This window comes from Myotis daubentonii, chromosome 6, assembly GCF_963259705.1.
Source record: "Myotis daubentonii chromosome 6, mMyoDau2.1, whole genome shotgun sequence".
Classification (NCBI taxonomy): Eukaryota; Metazoa; Chordata; class Mammalia; order Chiroptera; family Vespertilionidae; genus Myotis; species Myotis daubentonii.
The window spans coordinates 74,515,343-74,540,089 of record NC_081845.1 but is presented as its reverse complement, the minus strand read 5'-3'; the positions used below and the strand labels follow the sequence as shown (position 1 = coordinate 74,540,089).

General features: G+C 40.8%; 1 protein-coding gene across 25 annotated transcripts in view; it reads right to left on the bottom strand.

Moving 5' to 3' along the window:
- The window catches only part of DST (dystonin), a 440,752-nt gene that overhangs the window by 114,451 nt on the left and 301,554 nt on the right, over window positions 1-24,747 (bottom strand). For 18 of the 25 annotated variants that reach the window (XM_059701312.1, XM_059701317.1, XM_059701314.1 and 15 more), the window contains 11 exons: window positions 19,243-24,558; window positions 18,966-19,115; window positions 18,571-18,786; window positions 18,242-18,391; window positions 16,592-16,825; window positions 15,203-15,355; window positions 13,245-13,478; window positions 12,505-12,771; window positions 11,228-11,776; window positions 10,010-10,186; window positions 141-264 (listed from right to left, as the gene is read on the bottom strand). In XM_059701312.1, the coding sequence (XP_059557295.1) occupies window positions 141-264; window positions 10,010-10,186; window positions 11,228-11,776; window positions 12,505-12,771; window positions 13,245-13,478; window positions 15,203-15,355; window positions 16,592-16,825; window positions 18,242-18,391; window positions 18,571-18,786; window positions 18,966-19,115; window positions 19,243-24,558 (7,570 nt within the window). The remainder of the gene's footprint in view (window positions 1-140; window positions 265-10,009; window positions 10,187-11,227; window positions 11,777-12,504; window positions 12,772-13,244; window positions 13,479-15,202; window positions 15,356-16,591; window positions 16,826-18,241; window positions 18,392-18,570; window positions 18,787-18,965; window positions 19,116-19,242; window positions 24,559-24,747) is intronic. The other 7 variants (XM_059701329.1, XM_059701331.1, XM_059701330.1 and 4 more) reach the window with 1 other exon arrangement.

Genomic DNA, 24,747 nt, shown 5'->3' with positions numbered 1-24,747 from the left:
ATTCTCACCAGAGTGAGAAACATTATTTCACAGGGAAGAGATGTAAATGACGACAAACACCAGTGAGCCTTTTCTGCCTGTCTATCAGAATCCCTTCTCTTAGAATGTGCCTGAGAGGAAGCAAGGACATGAGCACTTACCCAGTGTCTTCTGGATATCATTCTTGGCTGGAAGTAGAGATCCCCTGGCATCTAAAAGCACTTCGGCTGTTTTCTTCAGTTTCTCTACAGCCACCTGCTGACTTGATATCTGTCCTTGCAGAGCCTGAAGGATCAAATGCTTCGATTACACTCAGGACTAAACAAGTTTTCCAATATGAAAAAAAAATGACTTACAGTAAGGTAAAGGTAAATTGGACAGAGTAAACTTTTCATCGTTATAAACGTAGTCCAGAATTCTTAGAATAGAGCCAGTTATAAAGTGGTGCTAGCAAAACCATCAGCCAGTTGGGAAAATACAAATTCAGTCTTTTGAAATAAACCCTGGAGCATATGTTCATGGTAATTGGCCTGATTCCTGATCCTGTGACTCTCAGCCTGAGTCCCTCAACTCCCACTTCTCTGCTTTGTACAGTACCCCCCACTACCACCAGGAATAAAAAAAATAAATAAAAACAAACAACAGAAAACCTTGGGACCATTTCTACTCTACTTAAAAATACAAGTAAGGGCTTTTATTTGAAGCAGATCCTAAGTCACTACTGAGTCATATTTTTTTTCCTGTTAATTCAATAAAGGTTACTTAACATCTAACATATTCAAAAAGATCTTGCTACATTTTGTGAAAAACACAAAAATCAGACAGACATGAAGCTTCCCCACAGGGATCTTCTAGTCTAAGGCAAGGAGTGAAAAGTGAAAAAAGGGAGTAAAAAAAGTACTACCAGAAGTTGAGAGGAGTAACTGGAGAGAGGCATTGAGATGGTCCTGAAGAAAGTGTGGATTTGGGCAGACAGAAGTGGAGAGGGAGAACATTTCCCTGTAGGATGAACAAAGATGGCAACAGAAGCATCCGAGGGAAAAATGAGGGTCCCATCCAGTCTGAGAATGTGTGCAGCTGAATAAATAGCAATAGGACTGAAAGGTCTCCAATGTCAGGCTGAGGAGTTTGCATTTTATCCTGCAGCAACAGGGAGTTATTCTGGGCTTTGGAGTAAGGGGTTGGCACGCTCAGAGCTGTCTTATGGAAGGCTACTTTTGTGACGCTGTGCAGAAAAATGTGATGGGAAAGAAATGAAGCACAGACACCGGTTAAGGCAGTGGTTGTCAACCTTGGCTGCATGTTAGAATCACCTGGGAATCTTCTTAAAATCCTGACTTCTGGGCCTCATCCTCCAGAAATTCTGTTTATTTGTTATGGGGAGGGGCCACAACATTAGTAACAAAGAAACAGAATTTCCGGAGGAGGAGGCCCAGAAATCAGGATTTTAAAAAGATTCCCAGGTGATTTTAATGTGCAGCCAAGGTTGAGAACCACTGGGTTAATGGCAAAGTCAGCAGTCATGAGGCAGCGAGCGCCTGTCTGAGCGGGGAAAGTAGAACTCATTACGTAGCTGGGAGGTGTCCACAGGACTTGGTAATCGATCATCTAAAGCTGTGCTCGCCAATACAGTATCTGCTCCCTACAAGTGGCTTTTAAATTTAAATCGATTGAAATCAAGCGAAATTTAAAACTCAATCTCTCAGCTGTACTAGCCACATCCGAAGCCCTAAGTAGTCAGGTGGGGCTGGTGGTTACCATGTGGGACAGAGCAGATCAAGGAACATTCTCATCATCACAGAATGTGTTCCTGGACATCACTGCTGCAGAGGGCAGGTGCAAGGGACAAGAGGTGAGCTGAAGGACAGAAGTACCCAAAGGTTCTGAGCCCAGGTAATTAATGGGATTCATAAGCAAAAATGGAAGCAAGTTTAGGCGCAAAGGAGCATCTATTTGAAATGTGTGGCTGCAAAGTGCTTTCAGGACACTCACGTAGAAAGACACAGCACAGCTGGGAATGGGGGCGACTCTGAACACAGGCTAGAACTAGACCTGAAGCACTGGAGGTCAGGACCCACGATGAGACTGTGAAAGGAGAAAGCACAGAAACACCAGAGAAGGGGGCCGTGCAGCATCATGGAGCATATTTAGATGTAAGTGGTAAGGAGAGGAAAAGAGATGGAAGAAAGGCCATCAGGGACATGGAAGTGAGCCCAGAGGATCTGTCCCCAGAGTTTAAAAGAAGAGAAGGTGGAAACAGTTAACTGTCAACTGCTTCAAAAGGATAATGTAACCTTTAATTTGTTGAATAGAGGTCCCTGGAGTTCGCTGAGTGAGCAGATGCATGTCAACAACAGCAAGACTGAGGAGAGAAGAGATAGAGATGGAAACCATAGGTAAGCCTGCCAGAAGTCTGGCCCTGCCTTCCTAACACCTCTGTCTAAATGGGCTGCCTGGCCACACGGCCCCATGCTTGGCTTTGACTTCACTTGAGGTATTCAAGCTCCTCTTCTAGTCTCACATTTGGATTTCGAATTCTAATTCCCATATGTCCGACTGTAGATGAACTCATCCCTGGCCATGGGCCCAGGTTTCCAACAGCCTCTTGAATGTTTCCATCTGGGTATAAACAGTCACCTCAAATTCAAAAGGCTAAACTGAACCCATCATCTCATTCTCTACACCTGTACTTCCTCCTGGGTTTGCACCTTATTACCCAAGTAGTAAATCTGAGGGTCCTCCTTGACTCTCAATCCTCCTTTCCACATGCAAATCAACCATCATGACCTAACAATTTTACCTGCTTAAAATTATATATCTTTTTTTATAAAATCAGACTTCTGCTTTGTATTTCTGGATCACTGCAGGATAATCTCTTGCTTAATTGGAAAAAGCATTCAATGTCTTCCCTGCTATAGACCCCCAATGTGTTTTGTGGAAAATACATATCTATGTATATCACTCCCTCTTCAAAATCTTACAGTAGCTCCCTATTGCACTCACAATAAAAGGCAAAAACTTGAGCATGCTATTAAAGGTCCAGTGAAAGCTATTCCTTAATTCTATCTTCAATGTCATCATTCTCTACTTTCTGTTCCAGAAATGTCCAACAACACAGCTATTTCTTAGCTATTTGCTCATCCTAGATACCTTAGCATTTCTACATACCAACCTTCCCAGCAACCTACCCCCCCATCATCCTCAGCTTGACTCTTATTCACTCTTTAAAATTCAGCTGGGAAGCCTTCCCTAACTCTCCCCAACCGTAGTTGTAAGTACTCCACCCAGGAGCTCCCATAAATGTATTTATTTGTCTCTTCTATCAAACTATATAACATCCTCAAGAATTAGGCATTTTTTCCTATTCAGATTTCCATTATCACTGCCTAGACCAGTGCTTGGCATATAGTAGGCCTTGATAAAAGCTTCTAGAATATGAAGAAATACAAAACGCTAATTCAAAAAGATATATACACCCCTATGTTCACTGCAGCATTATTTACAACTCGAGGCCCGGTGCATGAATTCATGCACACGTGGATTCCCTTGGCCTGGCTGGCGATGGGGGCCGATCGGGGCTGTCTTGTCCAGTCCCCATTGGGGTCAATCGGGGCTGGCCAGCCGGGAGGAGGGACCACAGGAGGTTGGCTGGCCGCGGGAAGTTAGCTGTGGGAGCACACTGACCACCAGGGGACAACTCCTGCATTGAGCGTCTGCCCCCTGATAATCAGTACGCATCACAGCTACCATCCAGTCATCTGGTCATTCAGTTGTAATGGTCGCTTAGGCTTTTATATATATTGATAGCCAAGATATGGAAGCAACTTAAGTATTTGTTAACAAATGAGTGAATAAAGATGTGGTACATGTATACAAAGGAATATGGCTCAGCCATAAAAAAAGCATGAAATCTTGCCATTTGTGACAGCATGGATGTACCTAATGGGTATTATGCTAAGTAAATAAATCAGAGAAAGACAAATACCATATGGTTTCACTTATATGTGAAACATAAAAACTAAAATAAATGAACAAACAAAACAGAAACAGACTAACAGATATAGAGAATAAACTGATGGCTGCCAGATGGGAGGTGGGGTTGGGAGAATGGGTGGAAAAGGGGAAGGGATTTAGAAATACAAATTGGTAGTTATAGAAGTGTCATGGAGATGTAAAGTACAGCATAGGAAATATAGTCAATAATCCTATATAATAAAGAGCTAATATGCTAATTAGATTGAACAGAATGACCGGACAAGCTTCCAGATGACCGTCTGGATGACCCTTCCAGACGATCGTCTGGACAACCTTCTAGACAAAGCTGGGGATTCGAGGGCTGAGGCAGCTGGGGCTGTGAGGGCTGAGGCAGCCAAGGCAGCCGGGGCTGTGAGGGCCAAGACCCTTACACGAATTCCATGCATCGGGCTTCTAGTACTATATAATAAAAGCCTAATATGCTAAGTGTCTGTTCATCCAGTGACTTGTAGACTGTTCAATCAATCAAATCATAATATGCTAATGGTATGTTAAGGCTGCTCAACCGGCCCCTATGACGTGCACTGACCACCAGGGGGCAGACAGTCAACAGATCAACCAGTCATTATGACGTGCACTGACCACCAGGGGCAGACAGTTGACCGGTCGACCAGTCGCTATGACGTGCACTGACCATCAGAGAGCAGATGCTCCAACTAGTAGATTAGCTTGCTGCTGGGGTCTGGCCGATCAGGACTGAGCAAGATGAGCCAGACATGCCCTGAGTGCTCCCGCAGTCCCTCCCCGACCCCGATCATGCACTGGTGGGGTCTCTCGGCCTGGCCTGCATCCTCTCGCAATCCGGGACCCCTCAGGAGATGTTGGAGAGCCAGTTTTGTCCCAATTCCACAGGCCACTCCCCTCGGGAGAGTGCCAGATGCAGGGCTCACGGCTGGTGAGTGCTGCTGCGGCAGTGCGAGCCTCTCCCGATTGGAACTAATTGGGCATGAGCCCATGGCAGGCACAGTGGGGCCAGGATGAGTGGGAGCAGCAGGATGAGTAGGAGCAGCAGGCAGCACTGGACAGCGGGTTTTGGCCCAATCCCTGCAGGCCACCTTGAGGGACCCCATCCATGCATGAATTTGTGCACTGGGCCTCTAGTATTGTAATAACTATGTATGCTGTCAAATGGGTACTAGACTTAGGGTGATCACTTCGTGAGTTATATAAGTGTCTAATTATTATGTTGTACACCCAAAACTCACATAATATTGTTTGTCAACTAATAGAAAAATAAATTTAAAAATTAAGAAATAATACAGGGATATTTAGAAAAAAAGTTTCTGGAATAAATGAGTGAGTGAATAAGTAAATAAACAAAGATATCAGGTGCAAGACTTTAAAAGATCCTCCTCTATTTCAGCTTTCATCAACAACAAAAAATGCCTAAAGCCAATAGCAACAATGTCCTCGATTTATTTTCATATCCAAGAAATTGTGATGATATACAGGCAGTTGTGTGTACCCCAGAAGGACAACCAAACTGGGACCAACCAGAGACCTGTGAACTGAACACCAGATCCTACAGATGTTCCCAGAGGCCAAAGAGCCAGTAGCAGAGTGAACCTGTTTAGGAAATTCTCCCACAAGTTTAGTTACAGAAAGGATTATATAAGAAATTCCTCAAGGGACTTTACCTATAACCAGACTGAAGTCTAAAAAAATTATTTTTTAAGAATGTGAGTTCCCTGATGGGCAGAGGTAGGGTTTTAATACCTTTGTGTCTTCACAAAACCCAATAATGGGCCTAGCATATAAATGTCTACCAGAAAGCAAATGCATGTAAAAGCTGTCACGGTTTTATAAAATCATCCAGGACCAAGGATGGCCCTGCTACCAGCTTAAAGCTTAGAAATGACTGACAAAAGAAGCATCCCTCCTTTACCTCTTCTCTTCAAAACATTCCATGCCTTTTCTCTCCTATTTATGTCCAAGAGAGTCAATAGTTTTTCATTCCTAACATGATATCAGGTTTTAACTGAGCTACAATAATGGTTGATAGTATTATGTTGGGGGAAAAAAACTTCAAATTAAAGTGCCATATATTGTCTTTAATGGATTTCAATGAGGTAAAACATGAAAGAAGTATCTGGGACAGAGAGTACTGCAAGGTCATGACCTTGGTCTCCAGCCTGGGCCAGAAAAAGATGAACCTGGGTACTTGCCCAACTCATAAAAGCTTCCTGACTTACGGCCATCCCAGAGATCAGAGAAAGGTTGGAAGGTGGTCATTGTCAGTCAACATGACCGAGCTCCACGCCTGGTCCCAGACCCAGGCCTCCAGAGTGGTCCCGGAATCCTGTCTTTCTGTGCTTCGTGTGGGGCAAAAATTCTGTAGTGTTTGCGGATTTCCCTGGAAGCACAACTTGAGGAACGTCATTACAGCCCAGTGATATCAGATTGTTGACAACACAGCAAACAGTTCTTTGAATAATAATGCTGATAACAACATGCTATTGGACAGAAATGTTTCAAATGAGCCAACTGGGTTTCCTCAATTTACATTTATTATACAATTAAATATAAGTTAGAATTATAAACACAGAAAAGGCTGATTTTTTGTAGTAGTCTTACGTGTTTATATTATAGTTAAAGAAAAATAACTTTTCAATGTTGTTAATAGAACTGAAAGAAATAGAGACTGCCTCATTCTCATAAAAATTATCCTCTCTGCAGGCTGAGATCATCTGTGAGGAAAACATCTACAGGTGCCAGGAACAACTTTAATCACACATTTAATTTTTAAAACGATGCTGTGGCTTAATTAGAATTCATTCCCCTCTGAGATGCTGCTTTTCTTCTTACACTTCCTCAGCTGCCTTAGAACTAGAGGAATCATCTTCCACAGTACATGTCAAGTAAGTTTTCTTCTGTTTTAGAATTAATTCACATTTCTGCTTGATTAAAATAGCCATACATTCTTTTGGGTTTCCTTTCCTTTTCTTTTTTCCCCTCTAGTTACATAAAAAAAAGATTACTTTTACACTGGATATAATCATCTTCCTAATACAGATACAACTTAAAATGTGTTGTTGTTGTTTTCTATACTTTCCTATACTAAAAATACTTAGCTATATGATTAAATGTAGGCAGTCTTAACAATTATCTTAAGCTACTGGCATTGCCTACCAAAATAATAGCCTCTATGTAATAGCATCTCCTCCAACCCTCCCATATACACTGTCCTTACTTCTGAGAATCAGAAACCTAATTAAAAGACATCTGTTCCTGTGCTTGTGGGAAAGAGAGTAAACAAAACAAAACAGAAAAAAGCAAAGCCCCAGCTGGTGTGGCTCCATTGGTTAGAGCATCCTCCCATAAACCGTTCAATTTCCAGTCACGGAACATACCTAGGTCGCAGGTTTGATCCCTGGTTTGGGTGTGTACTCAAGGCAACTGATAGATGTTTCCCTCTCATATCTCTCTCTCTCTCTCCCTCGCTCTCTCTCCCCCCCCCCCTCTTTTTCTGCTTTTCCCTCTCTCTAAAATCTGTAAGCATATCCCAGGGTGAGGATTAAAAAAAATAATTCGCCACCATATTTAAAAAACAAAACACACACACACACACACAAACACAATGTTAAAAAGGCACACCCAAAAGAATGAGGCAACCACTAGGAGGCTGCATCAACGTAGGGAAGCTGAACTGTCCGAGACATCTCCCTGGTGCCTAATGTAGAACAGGTAACCTCTCCAGCCCAGGGAAAAAGCAGAGCCACCATCCTCCTTACCTCCCACGTGTCTCCTCCCTCCTCTCATCCCATACTTCCATCCCTCTTCTTTCTGCCTTGGTCTTACTTCATCTACCACATTTCATCCAAGGGGATGACTTAGCTTTCTTCTGGCCAGAAGTCACCAGTCTCAGGCAAGACCTAATGTTAAGCTCACTCAGTAGGCTACCTGTTTTCCTAGTTGATTCTGTAACTAACAGATGCAACTAAAATCTGAAAGGCAGTTGTTTAACTGGCAATATAGTGTTTACTTTCTAGCTCCAGTGCCAATAATACTGCTGCTCACCTACTAAAAGTAATCACAGAATAGATTTATGAAATTAAACTTTCAAACTCAAACTAATTGATCATTTGGAATAAGAATAAGATACTTCAAAAATTATCTCCTCTTAGAACAGTGATGGTGAACCTTTTGAGCTCGGCGTGTCAGCATTTTGAAAAACCCTAACTTAACTCTGGTGCCGTGTCACATATAGAAATTTTTTGACATCTGCAACCATAGTAAAACAAAGACTTATATTTTTGATATTTATTTTATATATTTAAATGCCATTTAACAAAGAAAAATCAACCAAAAAAATGAGTTCGCGTGTCACCTCTGACACGCGTGTCATAGGTTCGCCATCACTGTCTTAGAAAATAAAGGGGAGGGATAAATGGGGATGGAAGGAGACTTGACTTGGAATGGTAATCACACAATATAATATACAGATGAGGTATTGTAGAATTATATACCTAAAACCTATATAATTTTATTAACCAATGTCATCCCAATAAATTCAATAAAAAATAAATTAAAAATAATGATTTCCCCTTACATTAGGATGTAAAAATATGCTTTAAATTTAAGAAGCAGAGACTCTCCTTGCCACTGTTGGTATGCAAGTCCCACATCAAGCCTGCATTTTTAAAATATATTTTGTTGACTTTTTACAGAGAGAAAGGGAGAGGGATAGAGAGTTAGAAACATCGATGAGAGAGAAACATCGAACAGCTGCCTCCTGCACACCCCCTACTGGGGATGTGCCCACAACCAAGGTACATGCCCTTGACCAGAATCGAACCTGGGACCCTTCAGTCCGTAGGCCGACACTCTATCCACTGAGCCAAACTGGTTAGGGCAAGCCGAAATTTTTTAAAGAGCAGGTAGGTTTTTTTGAAAATTGTGCTAGGTAATAATTTAAGTTTTATCTCTATGAATCATGGGAATATTCAATAGGATTACAATCCTGATCCTCAGAGCCCACATGTGACAGTAACATCCCTTCCTCCCTTCTACCTGTCCATTCTTAAACAAATATTTATCTAGTACAGTGGTTCTCAACCTTGGCTGCACATTAGAATCACCTGGGAATCTTCTTAAAATACTGATTTCTGGGCCTCATCCTCCGGAAATTCTGTTTCTTTGTTATGGGGTGGGGCCACAACATTAGTAACAAAGAAACAATTTCCGGAGGATGAGGCCCAGAAATCAGCATTTTAAAAAGATTCCCAGGTGATTCTAATGTGCAGTCAAGGTTAAGAACCACTGATCTAGTACCTATGATGGGCCAGATCCTGTTCTAAGTGCTTCTAGGTGCTGGGGAGATAGCAATGAACAAAATAAACAAAAACACCTGCTCTCATGGAGTTTAATTCTACAGTTGGAGAAAAACAATGAACAAAATAAATATGTATAAAGTGGCCCAGACGATACTGGTTTTTGTTTGTGGAGGAGGGAGGGGAGAGAGTGGTGGGATGCAGATAATCAGCCATAACAGCAATGTCAGCCAAGTTAAACAGCAGTAGAAAAATAATCTCATCTATATATATAAAAGGCTAATATGCAAATTGTCCCCACAGGAGTTCGACTGGGAGTTCGATCACTAGCTATGACATGGGATGACCACCAGGGGGCGGCATGGAGCGAAGGAAGGCCTGGGCCAGCAGCCAGGGAAGGGGGGCCCCCCACCAGCAGCTGGAAGCCAGGAAAGGAGGGCCCTGGCTGGAAGTTAGAAGGGAAGGCCCTGGCTGGCAGCTGGAAGGCCCCGATCAGCCCTGATCACTGGCCAAACCTCGGGACCCTACTGTGCACGAATTTTGTGCACCAGACCTCTAGTTAGAAAATAAATAGACTGCTAATATTTCTCTAGAGGGAGAAATATACTTTTCTCATCTTTTGTTCCACTTTCAGGTAAAACTATCACAAAACTGGGGAAGTGAAAGGTTTTCAGTAAGACTAATGAAGGGCTGGGTCCCCGTCCTCTCTCTCTCTCTCTCTTTACCTTGGTCTCTTCTAACTGCCTTTGCAGATTTTTAGGGTCCACAGCAATGGGTTCAGACAAGTGTTTGCTGGCTGTGACCTCGAAGGCCTGGAGCTCAGAAAGAAGTCCAGATGAAGCATCTTCATAGTGTTGATACTTATCCACCAGGTCTTTAAGATTATTCCCAAGGACACTGCACTAAAAATATCAAAAGAGAAAAAGGGTGGAGAATTAAAATCTACCATTTTTATTTGTGTTAAATAACCTCAGCACCTATGAGTGCTATAACTTAGAAAGCACCAGACTTCAACCAGTGTGAGTTGAAACTGTAGGGCTAAGATTTTTCTCCTCTGTATGAAGAAGCATCCTCTAACGAAGTCAAGAAGTACCATAAAAATGAGGAGATAGTCCTAAATTTATACCCATTTGAAGACATGTTTTCAAGGGCTGAGTCTTGACCAAAGTGATAGGTTTGGATATCAATCGTCAGAGGCAACAGATTTACCAGAGCACATTCCCAGTGAGTTTTATACATCAGGTGTCTAGGTATGTATGTGACAGAAGGGTTTTCAAGGTCCTTATGAATCGCCTCTATACGTTGCACAAGATTAATTAATACAAGAAGGGCAAACAATCTACATCAGAATAAAGCCAAGACCAAGAATAAATGATGCTCTTCAAATCACTTGTGCAACTTGGCCAGTCTGTTCAGCTTATATAGTAAACAGGGAAATGTTTTCTTAGTTTTGTGTTTTGTCCCAGGGAATAAGAGAAGCTGAAGGAGTCTGTGAGTTATTAAGTATTAAAATAATGCACTCATCAAATACATCTGTAAAACAAACACTTGCAGTATTTGTGAAGGGAATTATCTGAGATGAAACTTTAGTTCTCAAGTTTGAGAGGCTGTGAAAATTAGCAAGCCACTGTTTGCCTGGAGACAAAACATGCACGCCACCTGGTGGTAGAACTGAGTATTACTGAGTTTTAAGAGAGTGCTGCCTAGAAATCACTCAAAACTAAAGTAATAATAATAATAATAACTACTATTACTACTTTAGACTCCTAATCTTGAAACACACTTTTCTGAAGTAGAGAAAATGAATAAGACTGAATAAGATAAAACTACCTTATTTTCCCTGCTTCAGTTGTTTAGGTTTCTCTAACTCCAAAACAAAAGCTGAGAGAATAGAGTAAAAACTATAATCACAGATTGAACTTCCCCTTAAAAAATAAGCTTACCTTCGAGTAGAGAGACCTGAACCGATCCGTGGCATGATCCAATTTGCTCTGGACTTCCCTGTGAGCAGCAGAAGTGTCAGCATTATGCTGGTCAGCCTGGCCACCACCATCTCTTTTGCTGTAAGACTTGGCTGCTTCCAGCACCCTGTTTCCAGAAATTGTGATGTACCTCAAGTCGCCTTTGTGAGAAATAACATCTTCTGAGAAGCTCTTCTGCCTCTTCAGTTTGGTCATTAAACCACTGAAGTCATCTGCCCCCGCCTGCAGGTTTTCCAGCTCTTGCTCCGACTGCTGCAGCCAGTGCTCGAACTCTGCATAATCCGTGTCGAACTTCTCCAATTCCTCCTGCAGAGAATGTGTTAACTTCATTTTCTTCTCCGACTCGGCCAGTGCAGTTTCGTAGTGCGCTTTCAGTTCCTTCATGTTCTGCTGCAGTTTCTCTTTGTCCTCGGGACAGAGATAGTGACCCTGCTTCTCCAGCAAGGCTTGCGCTGACTGAGTGGCCAGGAGCACGGCTTGCTGCTGAGAGATGATCTTCTCATGTTGGGCCTATGGGGAAACAGAGACACTGTGACTTTAAAGCAGGGAAGGGGTTACTCTGGGGTTGTGGGAGCTCTCCGTTGCCTTAGGACCTACAAACTTCGATGATCTTCAGACAACTTGCTTCTTGTTAACCTTTTCAAAATGCACAGTATTTGCCTTTTACTGGTAAATTTCAGAATAGAAAATGCTACATTTCAAGTACTCTAATCTTATTTGTTAAGATTTCCAATCTCCTTGAAAGTACTCATATAATCACATAGGACGCGGACTGCTATTGAGAAGCTTCGGGAAAATGTAACAGATTTGTCTTCCAATTCTAAAACAAGCACCTGCAGTCAGATCTCATTTTACTCACAGCTTCCTCACAACACCTTAAAGAGACTGCTAATGTCTTTACCTAATTACTGAGCAAATAGGTGTAATACTTACCTACGACATGATCCTAAAGGGACAGTTCAACAGAATACAAAATTTGTAATTTTAAAGTTATAAACACTATGACAATAGTTAAGCAAGAACAATGTAGACTCTGAGAAGCCCAATGAACTTAGAGGAACACATGATAAGAAAAAGAATACTGCAGCTACTAGTTCCGCTGGGCCTCAGTTTCCTGTATGTGGAAAATGGAGACAACCACCCATACATGTCACAGGTGCCAAGCTGTTCCTATCTTTTATAGGCTTTTTATAGACCCGACAATAGGATTCTACATCATTATGTTAAAGACAACACACCTTAACTTTCTGGTATTGCTGGTTCAGATTCTCCTCAGTGGTTGCTACAGGCCCATCCACATCAGTTTCCAACAGGTTACCATTAACTTCATCCTCTTCTCCCATCTCCGACTTGTTGTCACCTTCTTGGAAATGAGCCCCGTTCTGTTCAATCACCTGTTTCTGTTTTATCCCCGCCCTTTCTGAGTCTTTGTCAACATGTGACAACCAGTCCAAAAGGTTTTCTATTTTGGTTTTGCTCTCTTCCAGCTGCTTCACAGCTGCAACCTGGGGGGAGAATGGCATTGACAATGGGTATTCTGAATACGGGCCCAGGTGTTAGTTTTAAGACATCCGCAAAAGTAAATATTTAGATCATTTAAAATTAGAGTGGGCATACTAAACAACTGAAAACTGAACACACTGATAGTAAACCTTGGAGGAATAGGAAGTTACTCTGAAGTTTCCACTATTCTTAAAAACACATTCCAAAATTTTAACTTTAGCAATGAATGAGTCCTCACATACTTCACAAGTAGAAAGTCTCAGAATCCCACTTAAACTTTGTAGAAAAGGTAAGCAAAGCCAGCTCTTCAAACTTTTTGTAGTAATTTGGTCAATGACAACCATGGAAACCCAGAATTCTAGTCCTGGGTGCCAGTCGTTGCTTAGCACTGCCTGACCTCACTTAATGAATCAAGAAGCTATGACCCTAATCTCTTTCAACAAAGCCACAGTGCACCGCATGCTTGAATAAGGACCTTTTCCGTCTCTTCCTTGATTGCTGTCGTCACAGCTTTCTCCAGCTCCTTTTTTGACTGCTCCGCCTTTAAATTGAGTTGTTCACACTTTATCTTAGCTTCCTTAAGTTTCTCTTCAATCAAAGCCTGATCTTCCCGTGACAGCTTTTCACCATTCTCTTTCAGGAAGTTTTCTGTGTTTTTCACTATTTCTGCCAATGCCTGTGCACTTCCTTGCATATCTTTCTGTAATTCCTTATAACACAAAAGGGGGAAAAACATCTTAGTAGATTGCTACCTATTTAACTTTTCCAATGTTGTAATTCTAAAAGAGGGTCTGTGCAAAGAAGGAGAGTCTAGCACCCATAGACTGAAAGAGCATACTCAGTATGTTCACTGAGTTGGTTTACTTCAATTGCAATATTTAATACTAGAGGCCCAATGCACGAAATTCGTGCAAGAGTAGGCCTTCCTTCCCCTGGCTGTCGGCACTGGCTTCCCTCTGGCAGCTGGGACCTGGCGCTTCCTTCCGACCACCGGCAGGCACCCAGGACCCGGGCTTCCTTCACCGTCCGGCTCTGTCTGGAAGGTTGTCTGGAAGGATGTCTGGTCTAATTAGCATATTATGCTTTTATTATTATAGATAAATTGAAATCTCAAACAGCATTAAAGAAATATATGAGATTTTCATGTTTAACAAAGAGATGTGGTTTGGGAAACACTGAATAATATTCAATATGTAAACTATATAAATTTGAATATATCAGATTTTTTTTATGTTATGTGAGTGCATTTATAAAAGCTTTTAAATACATGACCATATTATTTATTCTGTTTCTAAACACTTTTTTAAAAAATATACATCTACTGCTCAGGGCAAAAGTGGATAGTTCTCTAAGTTATGAGCTAAGTTGTTCCTAAAATAATTTCTTTTTAAAAAATATATATATTTTTATTGATTTCAGAGAGGAAAGAAGAGGGAGAGCTGCCTCCTGCACGCTCCACCCTGGGGATCAAGCCCACAACCTGGGCATGTGCCCTGACCGGGAATCAAACCATGACCTTCTGGTTTATAAGTTGATGCTCAACCACTGAGCCATGCCAGCCAGGCCCTAAAATAATTTCTATACAAAGATAATCTCTTCTAAACAGCTTTCCTACATCCAGATTTCTCTATGTATTTTCTCCTCTTCTCTTCCTCCTTTATTTGGCACTTTAATTATCTATATTGCACTGTGTTTGAGTTTTCATATTATCTTTCCATACTTTCAAGACACCTCAAATTCTGAGTATTTGAATTGAAAGAGGTACTTATTGAACTACAACATTGTGGTATTAACTGTGCTGGTCATGTAACATAATATTCACTTAACTTTTACCATAACATAGCAATGGAACTATGACCAATGAAGAAACTGAGGCTCAAAAGGTTAAATTATAAAGCTAACAATGTGTAGTGTCTGGGATTTAGACCAAGAGCTACCTAGTTACAATGAGAATGTTATTTCTTCAAACATCAAAATAAAAATATCTTTATCTGTCATTATTGCTTGTCCTTTCAATGAAAAGGGACACACTGCAGAGAAAGATGAAAGGGATAAGAAAGAGCTAAGAAAGTGAAAGAACCCACACTGATGGCTATTTCACCTGATTTTGAAAGTGAGTGGTTGGCCTAAATGGGATCTGAGTTCTAATTCATCACACAAGGTATTTCCACTATCAAAACTCCTTTCTATCTCCTCCACTCAATATTTCACAAAAAAAAAAATCAGTCAAGAAAATTATTTGGCTTGCTTGAAGTTAGAAATGTGACTCTTAGTATAAAGTTTATAGCTCAGGAGGGCTGGGGGCATCTAGGTATGGCTTGTCTCAGAAAAGCTAAAATGATTGCTTTTTTCCCCCCAAAATCCTAACTACTTTCCAAATAGTAATCAAACTCTACATCAACATAGAACTACTGAGGCACAACTAAATTCTACCTCTTGCTTGGCCTGGTACTTCTTTAACTCAACTGTGCCGTCGCCAATCACGAAGGCTTCCTGGTGCCCAATCAGGCGGTTTTCCGTCTGAGTAAGGAGATCACATATTCCTTGGAGTTTCTCTCTGTACTCCTGCTGGCGCTCTGCCACGATCTACAGGGGAGCAAAAACAAAGCGTCTTTAATGGGGATCATACACTCACGATTGTGCTAGCTCCTTATCAGAATACATTTTGCAAGTTTCCTCTAAAAGAAGCTTTCTGAGTATGCTGTAAACATGGTAGCAGTGGGGTACCAACTGAGCAAGGTGACACAGAAAGTAAGAGCTTGTCCCATAAAAAAGGAGAGAGAGCATGTTTGGATGAAACTGCTCAGCAGAATACTGGCCATGCACATGTGTAAAAGATGGAACTTCTGACCGACAGGAAGAAACATTCCATTTTCTTAAGCTCTTGAAACCTGCGACACACAATTAATTCTGTAAAAGGATATCAAAACAGAAGTTAGTTGTGATGTGTCTGTTAATATATTTGACATGTGCATATAGGTTGTCATGCTAGAGACAATGCCTGGTGTTTCAAGAAATAATAAAAAGAACATCGCATGCAGTAGCTTTACTTATTCACTATGTCTAATTCCATTCCCACCTCTCTGTTCATTATTGATTGCTATTGGATGCAGCACTCTAATGTAATTCATTAAATAAGAGATTTATTTCATAAGTCAATTACTTGTATCTTTCACTATCTGATTACACACACACACACACACACACACACACACACTAGTTTATTCATCTTATAGCCATAGATCATGTTTACTAGGCGCCTACCACATGCTGGGCAAGGTGCTGAGTGTTTTATATTCATTATTTTATCAATGTTCACAGTATGACCAGGCAAGCACTGTTACTATTTCCAATTTACCAGTGAGAAACCTGTGGATAAATGACTTGCCCTAGCTCCACAATGAGTGAGTGGTGCCGCTGGGATGTAAACTGAAGCAGTCTGGCTCCAGAGCCCTGCTCTCAACTCCTGTGCTACACTGCCTCCTAGGGGACAAAGATACCCTTAACTTTCTTTATTCCTATGTTCATCAACCTATCCTTTGATATTTCCCAGTGCATGTGTATATCCTACTTCTAGGAAAAAAAGTGAAGACTCTCCCTTGAAAGCAATAGTTTTAGGGAGTCATGAGTATTATAACAATGAATTATAACATTATTATGGAAAGCAGTATTATTCTATATGGTAGCATCTTCACATTATACCCTGTCCATTAATTGCCTTTCCAGAAAAATCTTTCCTATCACGCCATAATCCCTGGGTATCGACATTACAGGCTTCACACTGAAGAACTGAAAACACAGAATCCACAAAGAAAGGCAAACCTTCTGATCATCAAGATCTTGTTCTAGCTGTAACTGAGCCTCTAAATGTTCCACCTGGGTAGTTACTGATTCCTGCACATCAAGAAAACACCTCTGAGTTGTATTTAAGAGCCTCAGCAGCTGTTTGCTCTGGCTGGGAGACAGATCTTGAGCAAATTCAGAAATGAAGAACTGCACATCAAAGGCAGTAGTGTCCAGCTGCATTCTGGTGTGTCCAAGCTCCTTTAACACGTTCTGTGAACAAAGCAGTACAAGTTACCAACAGGGAGGTAAGCCGTGATATACAGCTTATATTTACAGTGATATTTATTTTTAAAATATGCTTCTTATATCAGGTTTTATTGATATTTTTCATTTAGTCAAAAATCTACTCATCACCTAGTAAAAATGGTAATGATGAAATTATTTAAATAGTGCAGTACTTAATCCTATATAATAAAAGGGTAATATGCAAACTGATCGAATGGGCAGAACGACTGGTCACTATGACGCGCACTGACCACCAGGGGGCAGATGCTCAATGCAGGAGCTGTCCCCTGGTAGTCAGTGCACTTCCACAGGGGGAGCACTGCTCAGCCAGAAGCCCAGAAGCCGGGCTCACAGCTGGCGAGTGCAGCAGTTGTGGTGGGAGCCTCTCCCACCTCTGTGACAGTGCTAAGGATGTCTGATCAATGGCTTAGGCCAAGCTGGCCGGCCTAAGCCATTAGTTGGACATTCCCTGAGGGCTCCCAGACTGCAAGAGGGCACAGGCCAGGCTGAGGGACCTCCCCCACCCCCACCGCCCACCCACAGTACACGAATCTCATGCACTGGGCCTCCAGTATTATATAAAAAGACTAGAGGCCCAGTGTATGAAATTCATGCACAGTAGGATCCTTAGTGGCTGCTGGCTAGAGGTACCTCCCTTCCCCTCCGGCTGCCTGCAGCCGCCAGCAGCCCCATCCCCTGATCGAACTCCCGGTCAAGGGGACAATTCGCATATTAGGCTTTTATTATATAGGATAACCCCTCTAAGAATATTTTAAACTTGCTTGCCATATCACACTTCAAATGTAACTCTGACCAAAGGTAAAGTTCCAACTGATATACATTTGGCACGCTGAAGGGAAACATCAATGTTAAAATATTGCTTGCTAATATTTATAGTACCCATGCAACTGTGGTCACTCATAAACGAGACTATGGGGAATCTGAAACATAAATTAAGGGGGCCAGCATTTCAGTTTCCTAACTCTCAAGTCAGGGGCCTACCCATCATTCATGAGGCATGCTGTTCAAATTAAGAACTTAAAGGTATGGTGAGGCAGGACAAAAAGGACTAAAGGACTAATACATAAAAACTACTTACACTATGATAAATTTATATGATTAATTTATACTATTAGGGATTTGAATAATATATATAAATAAAAACATAAAAACAAATCTCAGCATATCTATAAGAGTTTCATAAGGCAGTTGGGATAGCATCAGAATGGCATCCATAAAGTTGACTTTATTTTATAGTTCTGTCAACTATGAACAAACATCTTGTAGACACAAAGAAATAATCCTTCATAGCTTTAGAAAAGTCATATTTTTTCTAAACATTTGTTATGTTAAATCCATAGGTTTTTAAATGTGCTTTGTCTTAGTTATTTTGATACCTGCCTTGAGAAACTCCAAACTTTTCTTTACATGCTCAGTATCTTGAACATTCACTGGCTCCATGTCCTTCACCAATTTGCTCTTCTCTGATATCCAGTGTGAGAACGACTTCAGTTTGTGCAGAAATTCTCCATGGGAAATGGCTAGTTTCGACTAGAAAACAAAATTGTGCATCCATTTCTGTTTCTAAAATTCAAATTCCTACAAATGGTGATTCTGTCTTAAGAGCTTAGCACTCTAAAAATAAAATACTTATGTCTTATGATTACATTTTTAAATAATCACATTTTCTTCAAAACTTCAATCTCAGTGTGAAACGTGTTGACACCTACCATTTCACTGTCAATCGCCAGGACAAGGTGTTTCATTCTTTCTGAAGATACATCACTGAGGGAAGAGAAGGCATTCTGTAAACTTTGGAGGCTTACGCTCAATTCCTCACGATGGTTTCTGGGGAAGTCACTGGGAAGAGACTTTAAAAATTCTTCTGCCAACTTCATGTCCTTTCTTAAAATAACAGCAATTGGAGCCAATCCCAATTCAAATGTCTGCAAAAAAAATAAAGATAGATAGATGATGATGGATAGATACATAGATAGACAGATCCCAGAGCTATTTAGTGGCAAATACAACTAATATCCAAAATATAAATGTAAAGTGCTCTGCTTACTTTCCCAAACTAACATCAGCTGACTCCCACCCATTACAGGCAGCAGATAATTCTTACCTCTAACTGCTTAAGCTGATTCTTCAAAGCTTCTAGACTGTTATCCAGAGACTCTTGGTTGTCTAAGGGAGGCTTCATATCTTGAAGCAAGGCCAAATACTCGTGCATTTTTGATGTGTGCTGTAAACACTGCTGTAGCTCATTGGATAACTAAACACAAATTTGGACATTTTAATTCAATAGCCTCTATGCAGGTTTTTAGAGCAAACAAAATGTATGGGATGATTCCCAAATGTTTCATGCAGCTACTTCCATATGAAATGTAAAGTCAACTTACTTGTTCCATTGAGCTATCTCCAGAAGTCATGTCTTTTGACCCTGAAATACATTCCAGATGGTCTGGGAAATCATTGCATTGTTCCTCCAGCTTCTCATCTCTTGACAAGGCTGCTGCACGTACAATAGAGTTTTCTGGTCCAATTTCTTTTATATTCTGTAAATTAAGGGAACTGTGGTTTCCTTCTTTGCTTTTATAATCATCAACAATGTGTGGTTTTTCATGCACCATCTCAAAAGTAGTAGATGATTTTTGATTCAAGTTTCCAACCTGTTCTGCTTTGTCTGAGTAGCCATCGGCAAGCAGCTTATAGAAAATATTTTCAAGTTGCAGTGGAACTACCTTAGATGTCATACCTCTTTTCTCTAGATCATACTCCATCTGCGTTAATTCTTTTATCAATTCAAATGCTCCTGTAATTTTCTGGCTATACTGATTTTGCTTAAGTATATCAAGGAGAAGCTCAGACTGAAGATTTTCAACACAGAACAGATCATCTCTACTCTCTGCTCTTAGTTCTGGTGAGTTATTCATGAGGGAAATTCCAGTACAGTCACTGATCTTAGAGTCGTCGCTGGGCACACTAGCTGCATCATTTACCAACTGTGATGTGCTAACCCTTTTAATTAAGCTTTGAATTAACATTTCAGTATCTTTGCAAGCTGAAGGTTCTCCAACCTCTTGAGAATTCATATGACCTTCTTTCAACCTACTTTTTAAGATGTCCTTGACATCCTCAACAAACGCCTGACATAATTCAGGGGTCTGAACCTCTTTTTCTTGAAATCCTGGAGACAAGGCTTGTTCTTCTCGTGGCTGTTGCTTGATTATTTCTTTCTCATGGTTCATTTCTGAGAATGTGCAGTCTGTCCTTAAAGTGTTACTGGAGTTACCACTTCCTATTCCAAGGCCTTCCACATTTCTCAGAGGTAAGATCGAAAGTGTGCTTTCCTTTCTTTCTGGTGTGAACTGAGGCATTTCCGCTCCTCCTTCTGAGGTACATTCTTTAGTACAAAGGTCATTCTGTTGAGCCATCTCATTTAGAGGTGAGTCTTCTTGAGTCAGGGTTACTTTCTCTTTTGCATTATCAACTCCTAACTCTAAGTGTTCTTTCATGGGAGGGGAAGCTATTAGAGTACCACTTGGGGTATCCTCATGTGACTTCAATACATCTTTTGCTTTTACATCTTGTGCACAATGTTTTAAATATGTAAACAGATCAAGTTCTTCCTCAGGTCCATCAGTGAGTGATTCATTCTCAGTCTTTGTATTCCCTTCAGACAATACGTCTGAAGTAATGTCACTGATCACTTTGGAAGCTGATGAGTCAAATATTTCTTCAAGATTCCCAAATGAAACAGGACTTTGACTCACAATTGTTTGTAGATTCTTTGGTTCATCTTTAAGAGCTACAGTTGTTTTTTTAAGGCTTCCTTTATGATTATGTCCTTCATTGGTTGTGATCTGTGGAAACGGAAACTGAGTAACTAAATCAAGACTCTCCCTCGTACTTTTACTAGACAAAAGTCTGAGATGTTTATCATCTTCTACTTGACCGTCCATAAGCCCTTCTCCTTTACCTGGGAACATTTTATGAATTGATGTTTCATCTTCTGTTAGTATATTGCTTTTGTCATCTCTCTTTTTCATTACATCTCTTCCATTTCCTTGATGATCTTTATCAGTTACAGAGTCCACAGATGACAAATGGCTTTCCTCAGCAGGTTTTCCTATTAAAACAGTCTCAGAGCCAATGATTTGATCAGAAGTTGAACGAATATCAGTGTTATGTAAAATACCTCCAGGGCCAAAGGTGGGTTCTGATTCAGTGTCTTTAACAGTAAGCAGCAATATGTCCCTAACGGCCATCTCAGGACTCAACAGATTTTCTTTGCTTCTTCCAACCACCTCAGTTGTATATTCTGGAAGGTTGCCTCTTTCAGTAACTAAGCTACTTTTACTACTTGGTTCTCGCTGTAAAACATTTACACTTTGCTGTTTTTCTAGAGAACTATAATTTTGCTTTTTATTCAGGAGAATCATTTCATTAATACTTTGATTTTCATGGCTGTTTTCCCTTTCTTTCATAGTGGCAGCACACAATTGGATATCCATACCATCAGCCACATCTTGGTACATGGTCTTTTCCTTCTCATCTCCCACTCCTTCTTCTTCATCACCATCATCATCATCATCATCATCATCATCCTGACCATTACTGTCACACAAATAATCCCCATAACTTTCTTCATATTGCATAGAATGAAAATGATCAGTATCAGATTTCAATTCTTGTCCAGTTATATACCCTTCTTCTTTTCTCCCTCCCCAACAGCCAGTGTCATCAAATTTTAATGAAGCACTGAAGCTATCTTTCCTTCCTACTATTTCAGAATCAGTCAATAAGTCAGACTCATCACCTTCTAGATTATCTGTACTTTCCCTTTCTGATTCAGTTTCCAACAACTGTTCGTTGATCTTAGATGAGCCGACTGAATTTAAAGGTATTCTTCCATCAGAATCTAATTCAGCTTTCTCTATACCTATGAGACAATCCTGAAAAGACTGGGCTTTCCCCCTCACTCTTAAGCTATCAACTAGTCCCCCCTGAATCACCATAGGCTTTTCATCCTCTCTGGGAACATCATAAAAAACATTGCCAGGACAGACAGCCCCATCATTTTCCTCTTGCAGTGTGTCATAGTCCTCGGGTTGCAGACAATCACAATCATCACTTTCAAGAAGCAGAGAATCATGGTCATCGTCTTCAAACAAGGGAGTATCATAAAAATCATCGTCACTATCAGTGTCTGTTTCGGTGTCCCTCTGCTGATCATCCAGTAGTGACATTTCATAGTCACCAGCACCAGCAGTTTCTTCAAGCGATGATGTTCCATAAACATGAGATGCACTGGCATTATCAGGGTCACCTGTTGGTGTTACGGCGCAGGAGTACTCCTCCACTGTGGACTCATTTTGCATGTCTTCAGGTTTCTGTTGAGAAGCAGCATGTGTTTTTTCATCTTCCCCACTAGTATCTGAAATAGCTTTGTCATTGTGATATTGTACCTGAGGATCACTATGAGCAGTATTTAAAGATTTTTGACCACAGTGTTCTCCCTTCAAACTAATGTTAATAGCTGCGATTCCGAGAAACTGGTCTTGAGGTTTTTCTCCCATTCTTGGACCCAATAATGTGGACTGGTCACTGGATGGCACTGTAGCGGCTTCCCATTTATTTCCATTGTTCTCTGCGGTGTGTAAATCATTAAAACTTCCCCAATCATTCCTCAATTTATCATGACTTAATAAGGCACTCAGCCTGGGGGAATAGTCAAAGACAGGTGACTCCTTGTCTATATTACCTTCAATCTCTGTTTCTTTCAAGTTACAGATGCTACTAGTTTTTGATTTCACTATGGAATTTGTTGTCAAGTCACTTTCAAGGTTTTGCATATTTTTAGAATGACTACATTCGGCTGCATGTTCATTTTTTTCAACCTGACTTTGACTTTCACAGTTTTTAGGTATATTTTCAGAGTCTGCAAGTCCAGACTGTGTAAAATAGCATGCAGAATTGAGAACATTCACACTAGATGAATTCTTAACTTTATGATCTGCTACCATTATCTGTATCAGGTTTTCCGACTGACAAAATTCACTGAGAACATTAGTTCCCATTTCATTAAACTCTTCTTCTAAGGCATGCTTTCTATTTTCAGGAATTTCTTTAGGTTTAGGTTCTCCGCAATGGCATTTGTCAAAACTACTTGGTGAAGTTGTACTTTCATCCATTTCTTTACTTGGGGCATTATTCAGAAATATGCCAGGGAGTCTTAAGGCATCAATACATTCTTTTATGGGTGTATCCTCATCAAATTCTGTACTACAGCCTTCTAGTAGCATACCAACAGCCTCATTCAAGTCTCCATCATACAGCAACAGCCTCTGTCCTGTGTTTGCATCCATGTAGCTATTAATCATCAAGTAAGACAGGAACATTTTTTTAGTCTGTTCTGAACTCTGAGTTGCCACTGGCTCTTCTCCATCAAAACTATCTTCTTCTTGCCTGTAATCATGGACGATAGATGGTTGGAATTTACAAAAAGAGAGCCATCTTCTGGCATTCTTGCAGGCTTCTAAATCTCCCAAATCTGGCATTTTATCGGGCAGTATTATACTTTTTAAAATCAATGTTGTGTTATTATCTATAATTCCTAACTGCTGTGCCACATCTAAACCGATGACTTGGGAAGTTTCTGGAATATAAAGAGCAGCTATTTTCTGCCTACCATTCAGGATTTTGTATGCCAATTCATTTGTAATCAACTTCTGCTGCAGGGAAGAAGATGCGGGAAATATTTCACCAGAGTGAGGCCAAATGAGTCCAACGTAGCCTCGCTGAGCCTCGAGGACCAAAAGAGCACTGCTCGAAGTTATTAAATCACACTGGACTGCTTCATCTACAGTTAAACGTTTGGCAGGGTTTGAGTGGATGATCCCCCCTGTTTGAACCTGGTATGTTAGAATGCTGTTAGCAGTATCTCTGTCCATCACCCCATCTGCCACAGCTTCTTCAACAGTCATTCTTTCACCAGAGTTGCAATTGATCAGACCTCCAGAAAAAAGCTGTGCACCTAACAACCGAAACATGGTTTCACGATCTATGAGACCTTCATGAGCTGCCCTTAAAATGCTAATGCTCCTTCCACATTTTAAAGTTATTCTGCCTCCTTCTTGTGGCCTCACAGGTAGAAGCCGCAACCCAGTGTTTTCCTGTAAAATACTTCTTTCCATAATATCTACTAAAGACACCTTCTCAGAGGTACATGGATCGATAAGATCATTGCACATCTTTTGCCTTTCCAAGACTTTAGAAAATAATGCTGAGGAAACCATGTTCTGTTGGAAAGCCTTCTGGAGGGTCAACTGCTCCCCTGTGACTGGAATGACTAGTGAGCCTGTGGACAGCAGTATCTCAAGAACTCTGATGGCCATGGACTCTGATATCACGCCTTGAGCCAGAGCATCCAGCACTGGAATTGTGGTGGAAGGCACAGCAGAAATAATCTCCTTTGCTTGATTCAGTTCTTTGAGTTGGCACAGAACTTGTTCATCAATGAGGCCTTGACTTTTGGCACCTCTGAGGTCAAAGCATTGCCTTAATTCTGGTGAAATTAGACCGGAAATCATTAGCTGTGTCTCAAGCAACCTTATTCCTGTGTCATAGTCGATAAGGCCTTTTAAAACTGCCTGAAAGACGGAAAGGACTTCTCCAGTTGTCTGGTCAATGGTGCCTGCAATAACTTTATCCAGCTGAAAGGAAAATACAAAATTCTCAGATCAGTCTGTGATTCAAGGGTAGGCAGGTTTTCACAAAACTTCATATGCATTTTAAAAAAAATAAATAATACACTTCAACATAAAAATCCTCTACTTACCAAGGCGTGGCAATGCTGTGAATGTTAGGCAGCTCAAATGCACAAGTGATCTATGTCAGTGATC